This window comes from Pipistrellus hanaki (genome assembly GCF_964339955.1).
Source record: "Pipistrellus hanaki genome assembly, chromosome: 3".
Classification (NCBI taxonomy): Eukaryota; Metazoa; Chordata; class Mammalia; order Chiroptera; family Vespertilionidae; genus Pipistrellus; species Pipistrellus hanaki.
This window is the reverse complement of record NC_140505.1, coordinates 1916497-1933963: the sequence shown is the minus strand read 5'-3', so window position 1 is coordinate 1933963 and position 17467 is coordinate 1916497. Positions and strand designations below refer to the sequence as shown.

At 42.6% G+C, this 17467-nt stretch overlaps 1 protein-coding gene across 2 annotated transcripts in view; it reads left to right on the top strand.

The window, feature by feature from the left end:
• Nucleotides 1-9299, top strand: part of GPM6A (glycoprotein M6A) — a 158737-nt gene extending 149438 nt beyond the window's left edge. For both annotated transcript variants that reach the window (XM_084878366.1, XM_084878365.1), the window contains exons 5-7: nucleotides 2324-2400; nucleotides 3128-3193; nucleotides 7188-9299. In XM_084878366.1, coding sequence (XP_084734492.1) covers nucleotides 2324-2400; nucleotides 3128-3193; nucleotides 7188-7340 — 296 coding nt within the window. In that variant the 3' untranslated portion in view covers nucleotides 7341-9299. The remainder of the gene's footprint in view (nucleotides 1-2323; nucleotides 2401-3127; nucleotides 3194-7187) is intronic.
• Nucleotides 9300-17467: the final 8168 nt, after the last annotated feature.

Below are 17467 nucleotides of genomic sequence, written 5' to 3'. Positions count from 1 at the left end.
TTATGGATGGGCATTTGAGAAGGCGTGGGAATTGATCTCACAACGTGAACATGGAATCACCCATCTGACTCCTGGCACTTTCCCGGGCTCAGTGGGTGCAGCCTCTGTTCATGGCCCCATGACCAGCTGTACATCATGAGGTCTAGTCCAAAAATCACTTCAGAAATATGCACTTCGTTGTCTTCTGAAACAGGATGAAGATACTGAGCATTTTTGTTTAGTTTTATAATTTTGTTTCATAAAGAACTCATCAGGCTTTCAAAGTGGAAACAGCCACCTAATCATATTCTATAAGGAGCTAAATTTCCCATACTGCAAATCAAAATAGTCACATTTCCCCCCAAAAAATGTGTGTTTTAACATTTTATTTTGTTTATTCTTTTAATTAGTAGAGCAGGAAACAAAGACTCTTAATAATTGATAAGTCACTATTATAAGTTTCAGTTTTATTAGCAGGGTCTGATATTATAAAAGCGACACCAGCTTTCTTTTCATTAGAATTTTCATATAAAACACTTTATTCATACTCAACATTTCTGTATTCTTACATTTAAACTGTGTCATAGATAAAACAATATACAGTTACTAATAGCTTACATTCAGAGGGATTTAAATTCACCTCTCCAGCAGACTGGGCTAGGACCTCTAGCCATCCTTACCCTAATCCAATCAAGAGTTAAGAAGGTTTCAATCTGAAGGTTGAGTCTCTGTTGGACTGGCCTATTTCCACCTCACCCTAGGGGGTTTCTGTTTATTGTCGAGCGTTCCTAGTTACACTCAGGTGGTAATAACAACAAAATCAAAGAATGTTAAATGAATCAGAAGTCCTCTTTGGTTATTTTTATTTAGGGCTGAAACCTCACGTAACAATAATATTTTTTATTTGTTTATGGGATCATTATGTGTGGACTCTATTCTAAATGGTTTATATACATTGACTTGTTTAATTTTCACAAGAGTTCTGTGTAGGGGACACTATTACTGCATCCCTTATGACAGAACTGAGGCACAGGAGAGTAAATGGCTTGCCATGGTTACACATCTAGTAAGTGCCCAAGCAGGATGCAATCCTGGCAGGCTGGCTGCAATATCTATGTCCCAAATTTTCAGTCCACTGCTTCTCCTGTGGAAAGGTCAAGCCCAATCTCACCTACCCTATTCAGAATTTTACTCCTTCATTTGTAAAACCATGGGAGCTATAGGTTTTATAAGAGACATGCAAATCCACACATTCAAATGGACGTTTTTCACAGAATGACTATTAACATCTCACCTACTAACATCTGGGAACACTATAGGTGGTTAACATCTGGGAATGCTGTAGCTGGTTAGCATCTGGGAATGCTGTAGATAATTAACATTTGGGAATGCTATAGGTGGTTAACATTGGGAATACTTAGAGGGTTAACATCTGGTAATGCTGTAGATGGGAATCTGTAGATAATTAACATTTGGGAATGCTGAGATGGTTAACATTTGGGAATGCTGTAGATGGTTAACATATGGGACCATTATAGATGGTTAACATCTGGGAATGCTGTAGATGGTATTCTCCAACGAGGTTTCCTTGTGGCTAGGAAAGCGGGAATCTTTCACCAGTTGGTGTCCTCGGGTCCTGTGGCTCCACAGTGATAGTGTATATAGAATGTGTGTGGGAGCAGTGTAACTGTTCTGTCACCATCCCCATCTGTCAGACCAAGTCCTCAGGTCCCTCAGTCTGACCCAAGTGAAAAGCGGATGACATGCTCAGCCACTGAGCCACACCAGTGGGACAATCCTTATTTTGATCATTACCCCGAGTGGTCCTGAGACAGTTGGTCCATAAATCAACTGGACCAAGGTCAATCGAGTGACATCACAGCTTTGTATCCCCCGTCACTGACAGCACTGTTTTCGGTCTGAGCAGAGAAGTCCTCCTTTGGGCCATGTGCTTCTATAGACTCCTAGGAGCTTGGTGCACATAATGATATGAGATCCAGGCTGTGGACGGTCTGGGACGTGGCCGTCACTGTAGCTGCGATGCCTATGCCTCACACTAATGACTGAGCCAAGCCCCTGGCCACAGCTCACCTGAGATTCAGGTGCTGGCCCCGTGAATTCAGACTGAACACGTTCGGCCTTGCTGAAGGCCGCAGAGGTGGGACCTCCCACTTACCACTCTACTCATAGTCACTCTCCAGCAAAGAAAACCCAGGAAGGAGGTTTCTATCATAAAAAAAATTAAAATGGACTGTGCTTAGATTTTATCTGCAAAAGTTTCATTTCCTCTCTGGGCTCTTGAAAACCTGTGCGATGCTAACCCATCATTGTCCACATGTCGTAGGGATTGTGACCATCGGAGAGGAAAAGAAAGTCTGCACTGTGTCGGAGAACTTCCTCAGGATGTGCGAGTCCACGGAGGTGAGATTCTTGCAGCCTTCAATTTGGAGGGAATTTTTGCTCCCTTGTGTGGTTTGAAGGGTGCATAGTTAATTCTACACTTGATTTTCCCCTTTTTATTCCAGAGGCCTTTTTTTTTTTTTTGCCGTGAGATTATGCAGGGGTTGGGGCTAGAAAACAAATGAGTTGCATGTTCTGCTCATGTTGATAAAAATGAGATAATAGATCAACCGAAGGACTTGTATAAATGCATATAAGTACAACCAATGGACATAAAACTATGGGGAGGGAGGGGATGTGTGGGAGGGAGGGAGGGGGGCAATAAAAAAAAAAATCAAGAAAATATGTAAAAAATAAATAAATAAATTAATTAATTAATTAAAAAAAAAAAAAAAAATGATATCTATTTTAAATTTCTTCCAGAAACTGTCATTTTAATGAAAGTTGAAAATTTTTAGATTTCCTTAAAAAGAGATAACATCGCCTTCTATTGTTATATTGCTGAAAACCATTGTTATTCATCATGGCCTCATCTTTATAATGAAATCATATCACATGATGCTGCTGTGAAGGTTGACATGGTTTTCAGGAGGAAAGATCCTGTGACGGTGTTTGTGGAGGAAGGGGTTCTTGCAGGCTCGCCCCTGTTGAAGATGTACAAAGCTCTTACTCATTAGAAGCCTTGGGCCTGACCCCTCTTCCACTTGAAACTCTGACACGTGTGTTGGTTCTGTGGTTTCCTCTGCAGCTGAACATGACCTTCCACTTGTTCATCGTGGCGCTGGCTGGCGCGGGAGCAGCGGTCATTGCCATGGTAAGATCTCAGGGACCTCGACATGATTTTTCCATTGGAATTAGAGGTATTTGCTTGTAGAGATGATTATTACAAATGTCTGACATTCATAGGAATGATTTATTTTATTATCATTTCCAAAATAAAGTGAGGGAACACTAGGTTAATAAAGGCTTAGCCTGAAGCAGTATTATCATCACAACAGAGATAATATTGGTAATCAGTATACGGATTACAACACTCAGTGATATGGTAACATTAACGAAAATAAGCAAATTCATTAGTATGTAGACATCAAATTACTATTAACATAAAATTATCTCTGTGGCATATATGAGTGTGTCAGTGCACTATCCTACATAATAAAAGAACAATATGTAAAGTGACCCTAATGGTGGAATGACCAGTCACTATAACATGCATTGACCACCAGGGGGCAGATGCTCAATGCAAGAGCTGCCCCCTGGTAGTGAGTGCGCTCCCACAGGGGTAGTTCTGCTCATCCACAAGCCGGGTTGAGGGCTACAAGCACAGTGGCAGTAGCAGGAGCCTCTCCCTCCTCCTCAGCAGCACTAAGATGTCCGACTGCAGCCTAGGCCTGCTATCCCAAGTGCTCCCGGGATGTCTGACCGCCAGCTTAGGCCTGATCCCCCGGGGAGTGAGCCTAAGCCGGCAGGTGGACATCCCCCGTGGGGTCCCAGACTGTGAGAGGGCACAGGCCGGGCTTGAGGGAGCCCCCCAAGTGCATGAATTTTCATGCACCAGGCCTCTAGTTCTAAATAATATCATCACTCCTTCACTCACATTATCCTTTTTTTCTCCTTAAATAAGAACACTAAAAAGCCATTGAATCACTTATGAGAAAGGGATTAATTTTGTTCAAATAAATTCCAGTAGTTTAATGTCAATGTCTTCTCTATCTAATTTTCTTCAGAAATATTAACAAGTCCTTAAAGTCAGGCTCTTAACACATGATCTGGACCTACTGTGTGCCAATCCTGCTCCCCGTTTTTAACTCCCCAGGAATTCCAGATTGCTTGCTGGGATGCTGGGGGTCAACACTGCTCCAAGCATCAATAAGAGCTCCTGCAGTCAAATATTACAGAAATCTAGAAAGTTCCTGGAAACGTCACCTATGTAATAGCCATTTCAAGATGCAAAAATGATGAATTGATTTGGGTTTATTTAATTCTATTCCTATGGTGCCAGTGCATTGTGTAATGTGTTGGTAGAAGCAACACCTTTTGACAAATAAGAGAATTTTATCTCTGGTCAAAGACTAAAAATAGGAATGATGAGACAATGCAAATGTGCTAATGAGCATTTCAAACCAGTTACTTTTAGTGACTGCAACTCTTGTATTAAGATATGATTCTGTTTTATTAAAAAAGATTTCTAAAAATATCTAACAAAACCAATTGTGTCAGTGCTACAGCAAGTTTTCAGATATTTTCTTATTTTTATATCATACTAGAGCAGTGTTTTTCAACCTTTTTTGGGCAAAGGCACACTTGTTTCACGAAAAAAATCACGAGGCACACCACCATTAGAAAATGTTAAAAAATTAACTCTGTGCCTATATTGACTATATATAAAGTAATTCTCTTGAATAGGAATCAAATAAACACAAAGAAAGTATTTTATAATTACTTTATTATGAAATATTAAGTAAACAAAATAGTGAAAAATTATAAAATTCTTGTCTTGTCTGCACCTACGGCACACCAGGCAACATCTCGCGGCACACTAGTGTGCCGCGGAACAGCGGTTGAAAAACGCTGTACTAGAGGCATGATGCACAAAATTCAAGCAAGGAGAGGTCTTTGCAGCCCCAGCCGCCTCAGCTGCTGCCTCACAGCCCCAGTCGCCTCAGCTATAGCTCCATCATTGGCCCACTGGTCTCTATGGAAGATTATCCAGAAAGTTTTTCTGGGAGGCTGTTCCGCCATCCAGCCTAATTAGCTAGCATACCAGCTCTTTATTATATAGGATTAATTCTTCCACATTTTAGATTTAGTGTAGAAACCTCTAATAGGAATTTCATTAGAGAATATGAGCTGCTTAATAAGGTCATGGTGGCTGACTAATTGGAGGGATGACAGTAAAAAATCAGCAAAGACCTTATCATCCCTAACCCTAACCCTAACCTAACCATAACCCTAGCCCTAGCCTGGCCTAACCCTAGCCCATCTGTAGCTTAAGGAACGGATTATTAGAAAATGTACTAAAATTAGCAAGTGCTCCACTGTGTGAGTTTTTGGAGTTCTTAGGAGGCTCCATATGCCCACAGAACTGTGGACTTGGCACTGCACCAGCTTCCACAATAATGTTCACCTGTGGAGGGACAGTGGCCAGCCTGGTGGCTGTGTCCCTGAGCCCAGGTGAAGCATCTGAAGACCAACTGGGAAGCACTGGCGTCTGAGCTGGAGTGACATTGAAATTCAAACATGTAGACGTACATCTTGGATAATAACTTAGGGGCCATATTTCCCCAGACTTTAAAGAGAACATTTGAAAATATGACATTTTTTCACATGGCAGGTACTTGAGTACCTATCGCTTGCCAAACTCTCTCCTCAGCACTTGTTATGTTTACAGCAACACAAAATCACCACACTAATCTTGTTAATAAGATTTATTCTCCTTTTACTGTGGATAAGTATGTCACTCACAGTTCCTGCCTACATGTGGCTTACAGTTTTCATTAACCAACATGCAACATTTCAGAGGAAATAGAACATTCTGAAAACAGCTTACTCTGATGGGGATGCATAGTTTCCTTAAACTGTTGTGTCAAGATTGTTTTGTTATTTTTTTTTTTTTACTGCCTCTTAATCAATTATCTTACTATACCACCGCAGGCACCATTTAGGGTGGACTTTTCATTCTTGGTGTCCAACTGTACTTTCCTAGAACCAACCTGTCTCCTGCCTTTCAATGTATTCTTGAGTAATCAAAATTTTAGTGTTCTATCTTACTAAGTTATAGATGAAAATATTGGCCATCCTTCAAACTTAGAGAAAGGAAATAACTGACCACTTGGTTTCCCTTTCCTGTTTACCCATCAAAGTCCATTGCTTGGAAAATGGCTGTATCTCTCGCATGATCCAAGAGGGAGGGTAAGAAAGAAAACAAATAAGTGGCCTCATGGCTGAGTCAACCCAAGTCAAATCTGGATCGTCATTCCCTTATCCCAGACCAGTGGTCGGCAAACTCATTAGTCAACAAAGCCAAATATCAACAGTACAAGGATTGAAAGCCGAAAACCAACTTCTATACATGGGCCAGGAAGTTTCAATCGCACTGTATGTGCGCGCTCGCACGTAATATTTTGTGGAAGAGCCGCACTCAAGGGGCCAAAGAGCCGCATGTGGCTCACGAGCCTCAGTTTGCCGACCACGGTCGGAGACAAATCAGGAGCTTCCTTTTGAAACATGGCTCTAGACTTGCACAAAATCTATGACACTGTATTTGCTCTTGTGTAGCTTAAGTCAAATGGGAAATGCAAAATTCACTGTATGGGGATTTAACTCAATAATTAAATGCACAGATTTATTTGGGGGCTTCCATGATCCCCCTTTCCTTTGCACAGTGAATAGTATATTCTCCCATTAATTCAAGTTGACTCAAAGTATATATGAAACTATTTCCAATGATGGGTTAGAAAACATACATCCCTGGACATGAAATGTATCATCTTGTGGTTCAGGCAGATGAGGGCAGAATAGACAGAAAATATCACATCAAGGTTCAGAATCAGTCTTGGATATTTCAGAGTTAAAAAAGAAGAAGGAAAAGAGAGTGAAAGAGAGTCAAGATGGTGTCATGTCATTGGAGGAGTGAGCCAAGAATGCATTTTATTTATATTGTTCCTATTACCACAGAAATTTTGGTCCATTTTATTAGTGAATGTATCTTACATAACAATACATTTTGAACATTTCTTTCCCAATAGCAAGGTGAACTGAGGACATTGAAAAAGCTTCCTATATAAACTATTTTTGTCTTTGATTAGGTTCACTACCTTATGGTTCTGTCTGCCAACTGGGCATACGTGAAAGATGCCTGCAGGATGCAGAAGTACGAGGACATCAAGTCCAAGGAGGAGCAAGAGCTGCATGACATCCACTCTACTCGCTCCAAAGAGCGGCTCAATGCATACACATAAGCAACACCTTCCCACCCTCCCACTCAGATGCATTGGTGTTTAACTAAGGGCCATCCAACCATCCAACCATCCAACCTTTCGAAGAATAAAATGAAAGTGCTTCTCATCAATGATATGGAGGGTGACTTATGAATCACCCGAATATAGTTCTTTGTTGTTTAGCACTTAACTTCCGAATCTGTTAAATTGGTGTAATCAGATCTCTTCTACAAGCTCCTGTCCAGCCTTTTTCTTTTCTTTTTTTTTAATTTCTCAACATCATTTACTAATTCTTAAGATCAATGAAACTAACTTTGTCAAATACAGAGATTTGATTTTTAACCACTTCCCATGTTGTTATACATAACACCTATTGCATTATTTCTTATGTTTTGAAAAGAAAAGGTAGCTTTTTATACTTTTTAGTTTTCATTTCGGTAACTAGCTTGACTACAGGTAACCTTCAAAGGGACCATTGTACAGTACCAACCACCGACAGAGATGACACCATGATGACTCTTCTTGAAATACGGAAATCTTTCTTAAGATCAGTGGCCACATGACTGTAGGCTCTGGTTAATGTTTTCAACAATCTAAGGTGCAATTTCTAAATTTGTAAGAGTAGGTTTAAAAAAAAAAGTGCTTCTTATCTTTGTTAACGTTGTGTTTTTTCTCGATGTACGGAGGAGGTATTTCCCTTGGATTCTTCAAGTTTATGTTGTGAGCATGTAGAAACAGTGATGCTAATGCATGGCTAGTTGCCTTTTTGAGACTGTGACACCAGGCGTACCTTTTAAAGTTTAGTACAGAGACGGTTTTCCTGGGAATAACGACTGTGGACCTGCTTGGAGAAGGGTCTCTTTGTGACGTAAGCAGTGGCTGGATTGGAACTTGAATATGCTAATGTGGAACATTACTTGCCTTCATGAAGGTGGCATATGAAAAATAAGCACACTCACCCCCCAGAAGTTGTGTTGCCTACCTTAGAAAGGTTCCGTGGGTTGCACCTCTGTAAACTACCCCTCAACCGTGTATGATATATTTGAAAAGGCTTCCATTACTATAATAGCTTTGCTTGCAGCCTCCCCGATCTACGTTGGCTTACCTGTAGTGTTTTTTAGAGTACAGTAGGAGGCCACTGTATCCTTCCAAAGTGTGGTGGCACATTTGTGTTTTCCTTTCCGGTGAGTCATTTTAACCAACTGTTCATTCACACTCATTTATAAGAAGTACCTATAGCAAAGGAATAAAAAGAAAGCAATCAGTATTACTGGACCAAATTGAGTTGTTTGTTTTAACCTGGGCTCGTGATGATTTCTAACGCTACAAGAATGCTGTAAAGTGTCTTTTCAAATGATGTCGCCTGACAAGACATTTTTGTCAGTGTATAAAACCTAGGTAGTATATTGTGCACTGATTTGACCATTGTGAAATCTCCTATCAATGTAAGTGCATTTCTGATAACATTTATTGAGTGAAACAATCTTTGTACAAGGACTAGCCATGCATCACCCATGATTTTACAAGTTCTTGTAGTACGTAGGGATATCACTAGGGTTCTCCGTGGCATGATAATGCATCTGTAGGATTATTTAATTAATCTGGGGTTTGCTTCTCTGTTTTTTATTATCTTCCTGGTTCAACATTTTTTTCCTGGAATATGCAGTATTACAGATATTCAGCAGAAGTATTAATGGGCTTCTTTAAATTCTATATGGTAGTGTTTCAGTTCTGTGTCTTAACAGTTTGTGATGATTTTTAAAACTGTCTTTTAAACTTATGTAATGATGTTGACTCTCTTGCCTTTTTTTTTCTCCTGGTATTAGAGTTTGTATTTTCACAGAGAGTGCTTTGTAGCAGGCATTACAATTAATCTGTTTTGTACATACATGTGCCAACAGCTTGATGGTGGCGTTTTTGAAATGTAGAACAAAGTGCTTGCAAACTGTAATAAATACACTTGTGTACTTTGTGTACTTATTATTCATTTCTGCAGTGTTTCTTTTGCTTGTTCTGCTCATTTCTCTTTCCTGTGTGTGCACATTGTTTTCCAATATGATAGGTTCTCTTTCCTTTGGATTCTTATTACCTCAGTAGAGCTGACCCAACACTTTGAACTTCAGTGGAAATTCTCTGCATGGACACACAGAATGGGGGTGAATGCAGGGAGGTGGGGAGAGCGTGAAGCATGACAGACTTAGAGGCCATTTCATTTAGCAAATGGTCACAGTTCCCGTTATGCTGCTTTCTCACCTACTTTTTGTTGTTTTGTGCTTCCTTTAGTGCTTCATAAACTAACAGAGAAACAAAAAAGACTAATGTGTTTCAGCAGGAAAAATGACTTCTTGGTTCACTCCAAAATATCAAGGTAAGAGCAATGAAATTAAAAGAATATATTTTTTTTTCTAGACTTTTTGTTTGTTTGTTTCAGGTGTAATTTTTTCTGGCCAAACTAGAAGTTATATCAATTTGAAAGTAATAACAATTTCAATAAGAATCTTATTTTCATAAGGCTTAAGGTTTTGTATCAGTCTTCAGTTATCTATGTATTATTAAGTAGCAACTTAGAAACTTCACAGATTTAGGTTACAAATATCTACAATAATTATAAGTAGATTTGGACAAAATTAACCAAAGAGTTAATTTTAAGACAATAAGAAAAGTATCCCCTATCTACATCTTATCAAATGGTAATTTTTGTTCTTTCTAGTGTTTATGAAATTCTTAGCATAGCAGCAAGATAAAGAATTATATGTTAAACAATGTCAACATGAACAAAATTTCACATTTTATGATTTTTTTAAAAACTGATCATTATTAGATAATTACAATGTTTGAAAACTCAAAAGGCCATTGATCTTTGTAATATACACCTCTATCTCTAGAAAGCACAATTTCCTTTGGGGAATTTCCCGCCAGACTTTACTGAGATATAATAAACACACAATCCTTCGGGGAATCGTGAAGCTAATGGTAAGACTAGGAACTCACTCGCTCTGAGAATGAAACGTGTGTTGGCCTGTTCTGAGGTGGGTGTAATCAGATTACATCTTCATGTGAAAATTTAGAAATAGCAGCTCTTGATTTTTTCACTCAAAGATCAAGTACACTTGACTTTCTCATTTTGTTTGTTTTCTTGGTTATTTGTTGTTGTTGTTTTGCCTTTTAGGCAAAATAAAAAAATATTACTTTAAAGTACGGGGTGAGCAAAATTCTATATAATAAAACAATAATCCTATATAATAAATACCTAATATGCAAAGTGTCCCCTCCACTGGGAATTCGACAGGGAGTTTGACCAGTTTAACTGCTCGCTATGACGTGCGCTGTCCACCAAGGGGCAGCACAGAACATGGCAGGTGTTGGCAATGCAGCATTGGCAGCAGGCGGCAGTGGGCCCTGATGAGAGTGGGACCATGGTGGGATGGTGGGGTGGGTGAGCGGGCAGTACTAGGCCAAGGTAGGTGCGAGTGAGGCCGATCATCCTGCAGACCTCGACTAGTGGCAGCAGCAGGGCAGGTCACTGCCCAGCTCCCAGGAGCTGAGGGAGGCAGGCAGGGGCCCGATGGCTCAGGAGAAGGGGGCAAGCGGGGACCCAGGGCCCCAGGTGCTGCCCAGGACCCAGAGGTCAGCTGGGGCCTGCCCTTTCACACCAGATGCACCTGCTTCAGTAGCCAGCCAGGCCTATGGACCGTACCCATGCATGATTTCATGCACCGGGCCTCTAGTTAATAAATACTCACACAAGAATAAACTCTTTCACATACTCACAACTGTGGACCTACTTTTGCCCACCTCCTTATATTTCATAGAGCAACTTGATAGCTGAACTATCAATATAATGAACACAGTGGAATCTGAATTAAACTATCATACCCTTTAAAGTCCATGAAGCAGGCCGAGACCAGTTTGGCTCAGTAGACAGAGCATTGGCCTGCGGACTGAAAGGTCCCAGGTTCGATTCCGGTCAAGGGCATGTATCTTGGTTGTGGGCACATCCCCAGTAGGGGGTGTGCAAGAGGCAGCTGGTCGATGATTCTCTCTCATCGATGTTTCTAACTCTATCCCTCTCTCTTCCTCTCTGTAAAAAATCAATAAAATACTTTTTTTAAAGTCCGTGAAGCAAGTCAGCACTAAATGCCGCTGACTTCAAGGCCAGTGTCTCCCTGTGGGTGGAATAAACCCAGACGTGTCAGGAGTGCTGTGAGAGAGGGGCCAGGAGTTCTCCTCGGGGATAGGAGCAATTTGGGTGAGGGCTGCACAAATGTGCCCACAGCCACTGCTCACCTCTAGCTGGAGAGAGAGAAATGTTGCTCTGTGGATCCACTCTTCATGCAGGGATTGGTTGGTTTTTGTATATGCACTGGACCAGGGATCAAACCTGAAACCCTGGTGTATCTGGAAGATTCTCTAGCCAACTGACCTACCCAGCCAGGGCAGGAATTCACATTTCCTATTCTCTGAACTGCTCCACAAATTGTTTTTAATTAAGATTTTATAGTTAGAACAGACAACCAGCAGCACCCTAGAGAAAATGCTTATGTAATCTCAGGTCACTCCACGGCCTAGCATGAGCCATTCCTTCTAAAAATTCCAATTGCTGTGTCTATATAGTCAGCTGGGGAGGTTTGATTTCTCTGCCTGTGAAATATACTAATGAGAAATGTCTGCAAGATGATTTCATGTCTCCTGCCTAATTGTACTATGTGAGTTTCAAGTACTGACAAATTAGGGAACATTATTAAGATGATTACAGGTTGTAATTTAGTTAGATGATTTATTTTAGGCTCAGAACGCATGCTGTTTTGAACACATCTCTGTATCTCCCCCGAAGGCCCTAGCACAATGCCCCAAAGACAGCTGGGCTGCGTCAATATTTGCTAAGTGAGTAGATTTTGTAGTCTGGGTCTGTAGCTACCGTTTCTCAGAGAAAAGGGGAGACCTGTATTAGAATTGGGATTGAAAGAATGATCCCACTCCATGGACCAAAGGTCAAGTACCCCCGAGCGGTAGCCAGTTCGCAACAGGAAACCGTTGCATCACTGATCTTTAGGACCTTTGTGAATATCGGAATTTCCCAGTTGCATGTGTAGCCTCCTTTTCCCTAAACTGCCCCCTACACAGACACAGACTGTGTATGTTATTCCACTGTCCAGTGCAGGCTGGGGGCTGTGCTAGGTCTTCGTGGGTTGTGTCTTTCATTGTTGGGATGAAGATAGACACCCCCCTCTCTCTGGCTCTCCTCTCTCCAGGTAGGTGTTGGGAAAAAATGATATCAGGGGAAAGGCACAGGGTACCTCCTTAGTGGTTGTTGAAGATTCCTAATATCTGTCTCAAGGAAATGCAATGCTACGTCTTCTCCAGCGTGCCTTCCTCAAAACTCTCAGACTGGCTGAAGAGTCACAGCTTGCTCTTAAAATTATCTCCTTTGGATGATTGATAATTCCACCTGTTAATTCCCTCCCAAATCTACTGGTGTTTATTCTGCACACATGGTGGGCAAGAGATTCTGTGGAGATACCCAAACACACACACACACACACACACACACACACACACACACACAACCAAAAATATCCACACAGAACGTGGAAAGGGCTACATTTCCAGTAGAGTAAACCAGAACCCATTTCATCACATGTCTGTGCTTTTCCCCACACGGCAGCGGAGGGAACAACAAGGCGAGGAAGAAAGCCTTGTTGAGCGTTTACAGTGAGAACGTGCTAAGTGGTTCCTTCTCAGAACACCGGCAGCACACATCACGTGCATCCATCCATGTATAGACACCACTGACACTTTTAGGCTATCTCTGCTTAACATGTCGTAACATGTGTGACTGGAAAAGTCGTGACATCAAGTGACCTGCTAGTCTTCTTGCGTGAGATCTGATGACTGTGAATGGCATGCGATGTCTCACTCCCTCTTTCCAGGGATGGGGAAGATGGCTGAACAGAAAACCTGTTGCAGAGAAATGAAAAGGCAGCCAGAGCCCTTTTCAGAGAATTGTCGCGCGCTGCCATCTAGTGGCGCTCATGACGCATAGCCACTGCGCCCTCAAGGATGCTCCTCTCCCTTCTCCTGCCGCAGGCCTCCAGGCACAAGGGCTCACCTGTGCGCAGGGCATCTCTCACTGTGAGGCCCTTATCGGGCCTTGGAAGAGTCACAGGCCTTTCCACACAGTGCTTTACGTTAAACTTCTGCTGCTATTTAGGCTATGAAACACTGGGTGCAATGAACATTTGTGATCGGTTATACTCCACGTTCTACGTAAAGCTAAGAAAGCCCCCTCCACCCACCCCCCGTTTTTTTCTTAATTACATTTTTTATCATCTAGGAGAATATCTCTCTAAATAGTCTTGCCACTTCCTGTTTCAGACCTCTGGTCATCTGAGAAAAGCCTGTGGATTACATTCTTCTGACCTTTTTTGAAGTGCTTGCCTCAATTTCCCATGTCTGTGCATGTGGCATTGTCCACGTTACAGTGCGCATTTTTAAGGCCATATATGATGTGCTAGTATGTAGCTAGTCAGTAGCGTTTTAACTTGGTTTCTTTTCTTTCTCAACTTATTTCCCTTCCTCACACCCTTCATTCTCCTTATAATTTCAGTCCAATGCTTGCTGCTAGTACAGTCCTCCGAGGCTGTGACTCGGGAAAGGAAGCAGGAGGGAGTGGGGCTCTCGGGGACAGTGGGAGAGGGAGGGGTTGATGGTTAACGCTGTGTGGAACCAGCACTGATGGGGAAGCCTGACTTGGGGTGCAGGGGCGTGGGCTGGGCTGCCTCCTACAAAAATGCACTGTTCTGTGGGAGACCTCAGGATACAGCTACCGAACCGATGACCCAGGATAATCTGACGGTGGCTCTTACCTGGGAGGCTGTTCTCAGGACAGACGGCCCAGGGGGAGAGGTCAGCACAGCCCCAACCACTAACCCAGTTCCTTCCCCCGGGTCAGCACAGAGGGCTCAGCCTCAGGCCCCTCAGGCCCACGTGAGTGCCCAGTGTTCCCGCAATCCTGAGAGCCTGAGAGCAGTGCCACTTGGGGATTAATAGCTCACAAAACAATACAGTGGTCAGCAAGAAATGCATCTTTTCTAAAACTCAGTTAGTCTGGTTTCAAAAATTAAATAATAAAATCACACAGTTTCTGCCCTCTCTTATCATTTAAAATAGTAGAAAGTAACTACATCAGAAAGTAACCACTTTAACTGTCAAATTATAAATGTAGATGAAATCCTTACACAGTTAATTTCATTTTTTTCTAAAATATGTTTCTATTGATTTCAGAGAGGAAGGGATAGAGGGAGAGAGAGAGAAAAAAAAAATCAATGATGAGAGAGAATCATTGATCCGCTGCCTCTTGCACACACACCCCGACCCCCAGGTATCCAGCCTGCAACCTAGGCCTGTGCCCTGACCAGGAATCGAACTGTGACCTCCTGGTTCATAGATCGATACTCAACCATTGAGCCATGCTGGTTGGGAGAATTTTATTTTTTATGATCAGAGTTTCTCTGATTTTAGCCTGTAACCAAAACTCAGATGACAGTGCTGAGCGTGGTTGCTCTGTGGCTGTGGTTGTGGCTGTGGCAGGTGTGGCTTGGTGCAATGGGACACCAGTAAATAGGTCTTGGAAAATCTTATGGTTTGATCCACAGAAGCCAGCGTCTTACTCTGTCTGGACTATCTCACTCTCTGAATGTAAGACCGGCTCACAGCTGCAGACAAGACTAATTTCCCCTCGTGGTGACATCTCTGAGAGTGACAGCATTTCTTGTTTAGATGCACCATTTCTGTCAGGGCTAATAAGTCCTAATTGGTGTTAAGATAAAAATATTTGCTTATGTAATAGGAGACGTGCCCCTCAAACCCATCGGATAAGCAAGTGTGCTCTTCAGTCAATAGCTTCTTCCTTATCCAACTGTCAGACATGAGCATCACAGATCTCCTAAAGACTCGAATGCTCACGTGCCTCATCACCAATAACCATTCGCATACAATACATTCAGGCTTCTTTGCGGAATGTGTCAGTCAGATTACACTTCTGTTTAAAAATACAACTTCTAAGTTAGCTTTTACTTTTTGGTGCCTAGAGTTTGCTCCCCTAAGTGGGTACAAGATAGTTCAGATGGCTTAGCAGAGCTCAGGCACCGGAGGAAAAGGGATCCCAGCTCCAGAACACTCACTGGTGTGGCGGAGGCTGCAGCTGGATCCGAGGGCAGGGAGGAAGGGAGCCGACGTGGCCACACACTGGCCCAGGACTGTCCGCGCTCTGAGCGGCCCCGAAGATACATCTGGAGGCGCTGAGTCAGGACCCAGCCCGCCCTCCCCTTGCCCTCATTGACCGCGAAGGGCCATGGCTCGCTGCTCAAACGTGTCCTCACTTCTTGAGCCCTGCCTTCGAGGCTACTGAGCTCATCCCTCCCAGAGCTCGTCAGCGGCCTCCTGGTCACACGCCCAGCCTCTGGGATTCGCTGACCAGCTCATTCTGACCCTTTTCCAGCTCCTTCCCTCGTCCACTGCGATGCACCAAGTCATTGTTTGTGGCACAACCTCTCTGCCATTTTCCCTCTTCCTCTCTCAGCCTCGGGGTGGGCCTTTCACAGTATTTTCCCTTGGTGTTGTGATGGACTAACTGCTGTCCCCATCCATTCTCACACTGACCGCTAATTCCTAATGCCTTCAGGAGGAGGGGGCTCTGGTGGGACTGGGTCCTGAGGGAGGTGCCCTCAGGAATGGCACTGGTGCCCCTTGGAGAAGAGACAGGACGTTCGTGGCTCCCTCGCCGCCATGTGAGGATGCTATGACAAAAAGATGGCCACAGGCACACCCGGCAGAGCTCTCAGCTGACACGGGATCGATCGCCTGCACCTTGGATATTCATTATAAATTAATTATTCTTGGAAAATGATTTTAAAAATAGACATAAAGACATATGCACAAAGATATCTATCAATTGTGTGTTATGATGTGAAAATTGGAGAGCTATAAAATAGCACATGTTCATTTCTTATGCTCCTGGAGGCTGGGAAGTCATTTCCAAACCTCTTCTAGCCTTCTGCTTATGTGAAGTTGAGACAAGCATTTAAGTACTTTAAGGCACATTTTCCTAATTTCTCAAAAGAACAATATTAAATTCATAGAGTTTTATGAGTTAAATGAGATAATGAGTGTCAGGCACATTACACAGTGCCTGACAGATGATAAGAAATTAAAACGTTTATAATATTATACTTTGTAAAAAAAAAAAAAATGGCTCTCTAAGTATTGTAGTGTTTATAATATAAATTATTAATAGTATTCCTATAGTTGTTTTGTATAATTATCTTCTGGCACAATTGAAGCGATTTATATTCCTACCAACAGTGTATAAGAGTGTCTACTTTTTATCCTTTCTTTTTATTTTATTTTGGTGATTTGAGAGAGAGAGAGAGAGAGAGAGAGAGAGAAGCATTGATTTGTTGTTCCATTTATTTATGTATTTATAGGTTGATTCTTGCCTGTGTCCTAACCTTCAGGATCCAGCCCACAACTTTGGTGTATTGGGACAACACTCTACCTAACTGAGCTTTGAGGGTGTCACCTTTTTTATATTCCATAGGAAGTAGCGTAGTCAGAACGTTTCTTTCTATACGTGTCCTTTTGTTGCTGAAGAAAACCATCATTAGACATGCCTTCCACAAAGGGCTCAGCAGCCAGACAGTGTGACAGCCCCAGGCCAGAGGCCCAGGGAGCAGGTGATGTAGGATAAGTTAGGAGTCCCTCCTTTCCCCCCAATTCCCACCCAGAGGAGGCCCAGCCGTTCTGAGGAGGACCCTGGACAAATCAGCTGTTTCCCTGGTCCAGATGAGAGAGGAGGAAAGACAATGCCAACGGAAGTGCTCGCTAAAGAATCCTGGGAGAGAATGAGCCGGGCCTGGAGCTGACCAATCAGCGTAGGGGAGGCAAGGGATGGGAGCTGCAGGGAGGCAGGCTTCTGTCCCGCTGCCTGAGGGGTCATGGCACTGTTCAGCAGCGTGAAAGAAAAGCAGTCTTGGAGAATGCGACCAGCTTAGCTTGGGTCCTAGAAAGTTTGAATTGTGCTTGGATGTCCACGAGGAGACATTGAATGCACGGTTGTATGAGACTGTCCTGTGGGCAGGGTGCACGGG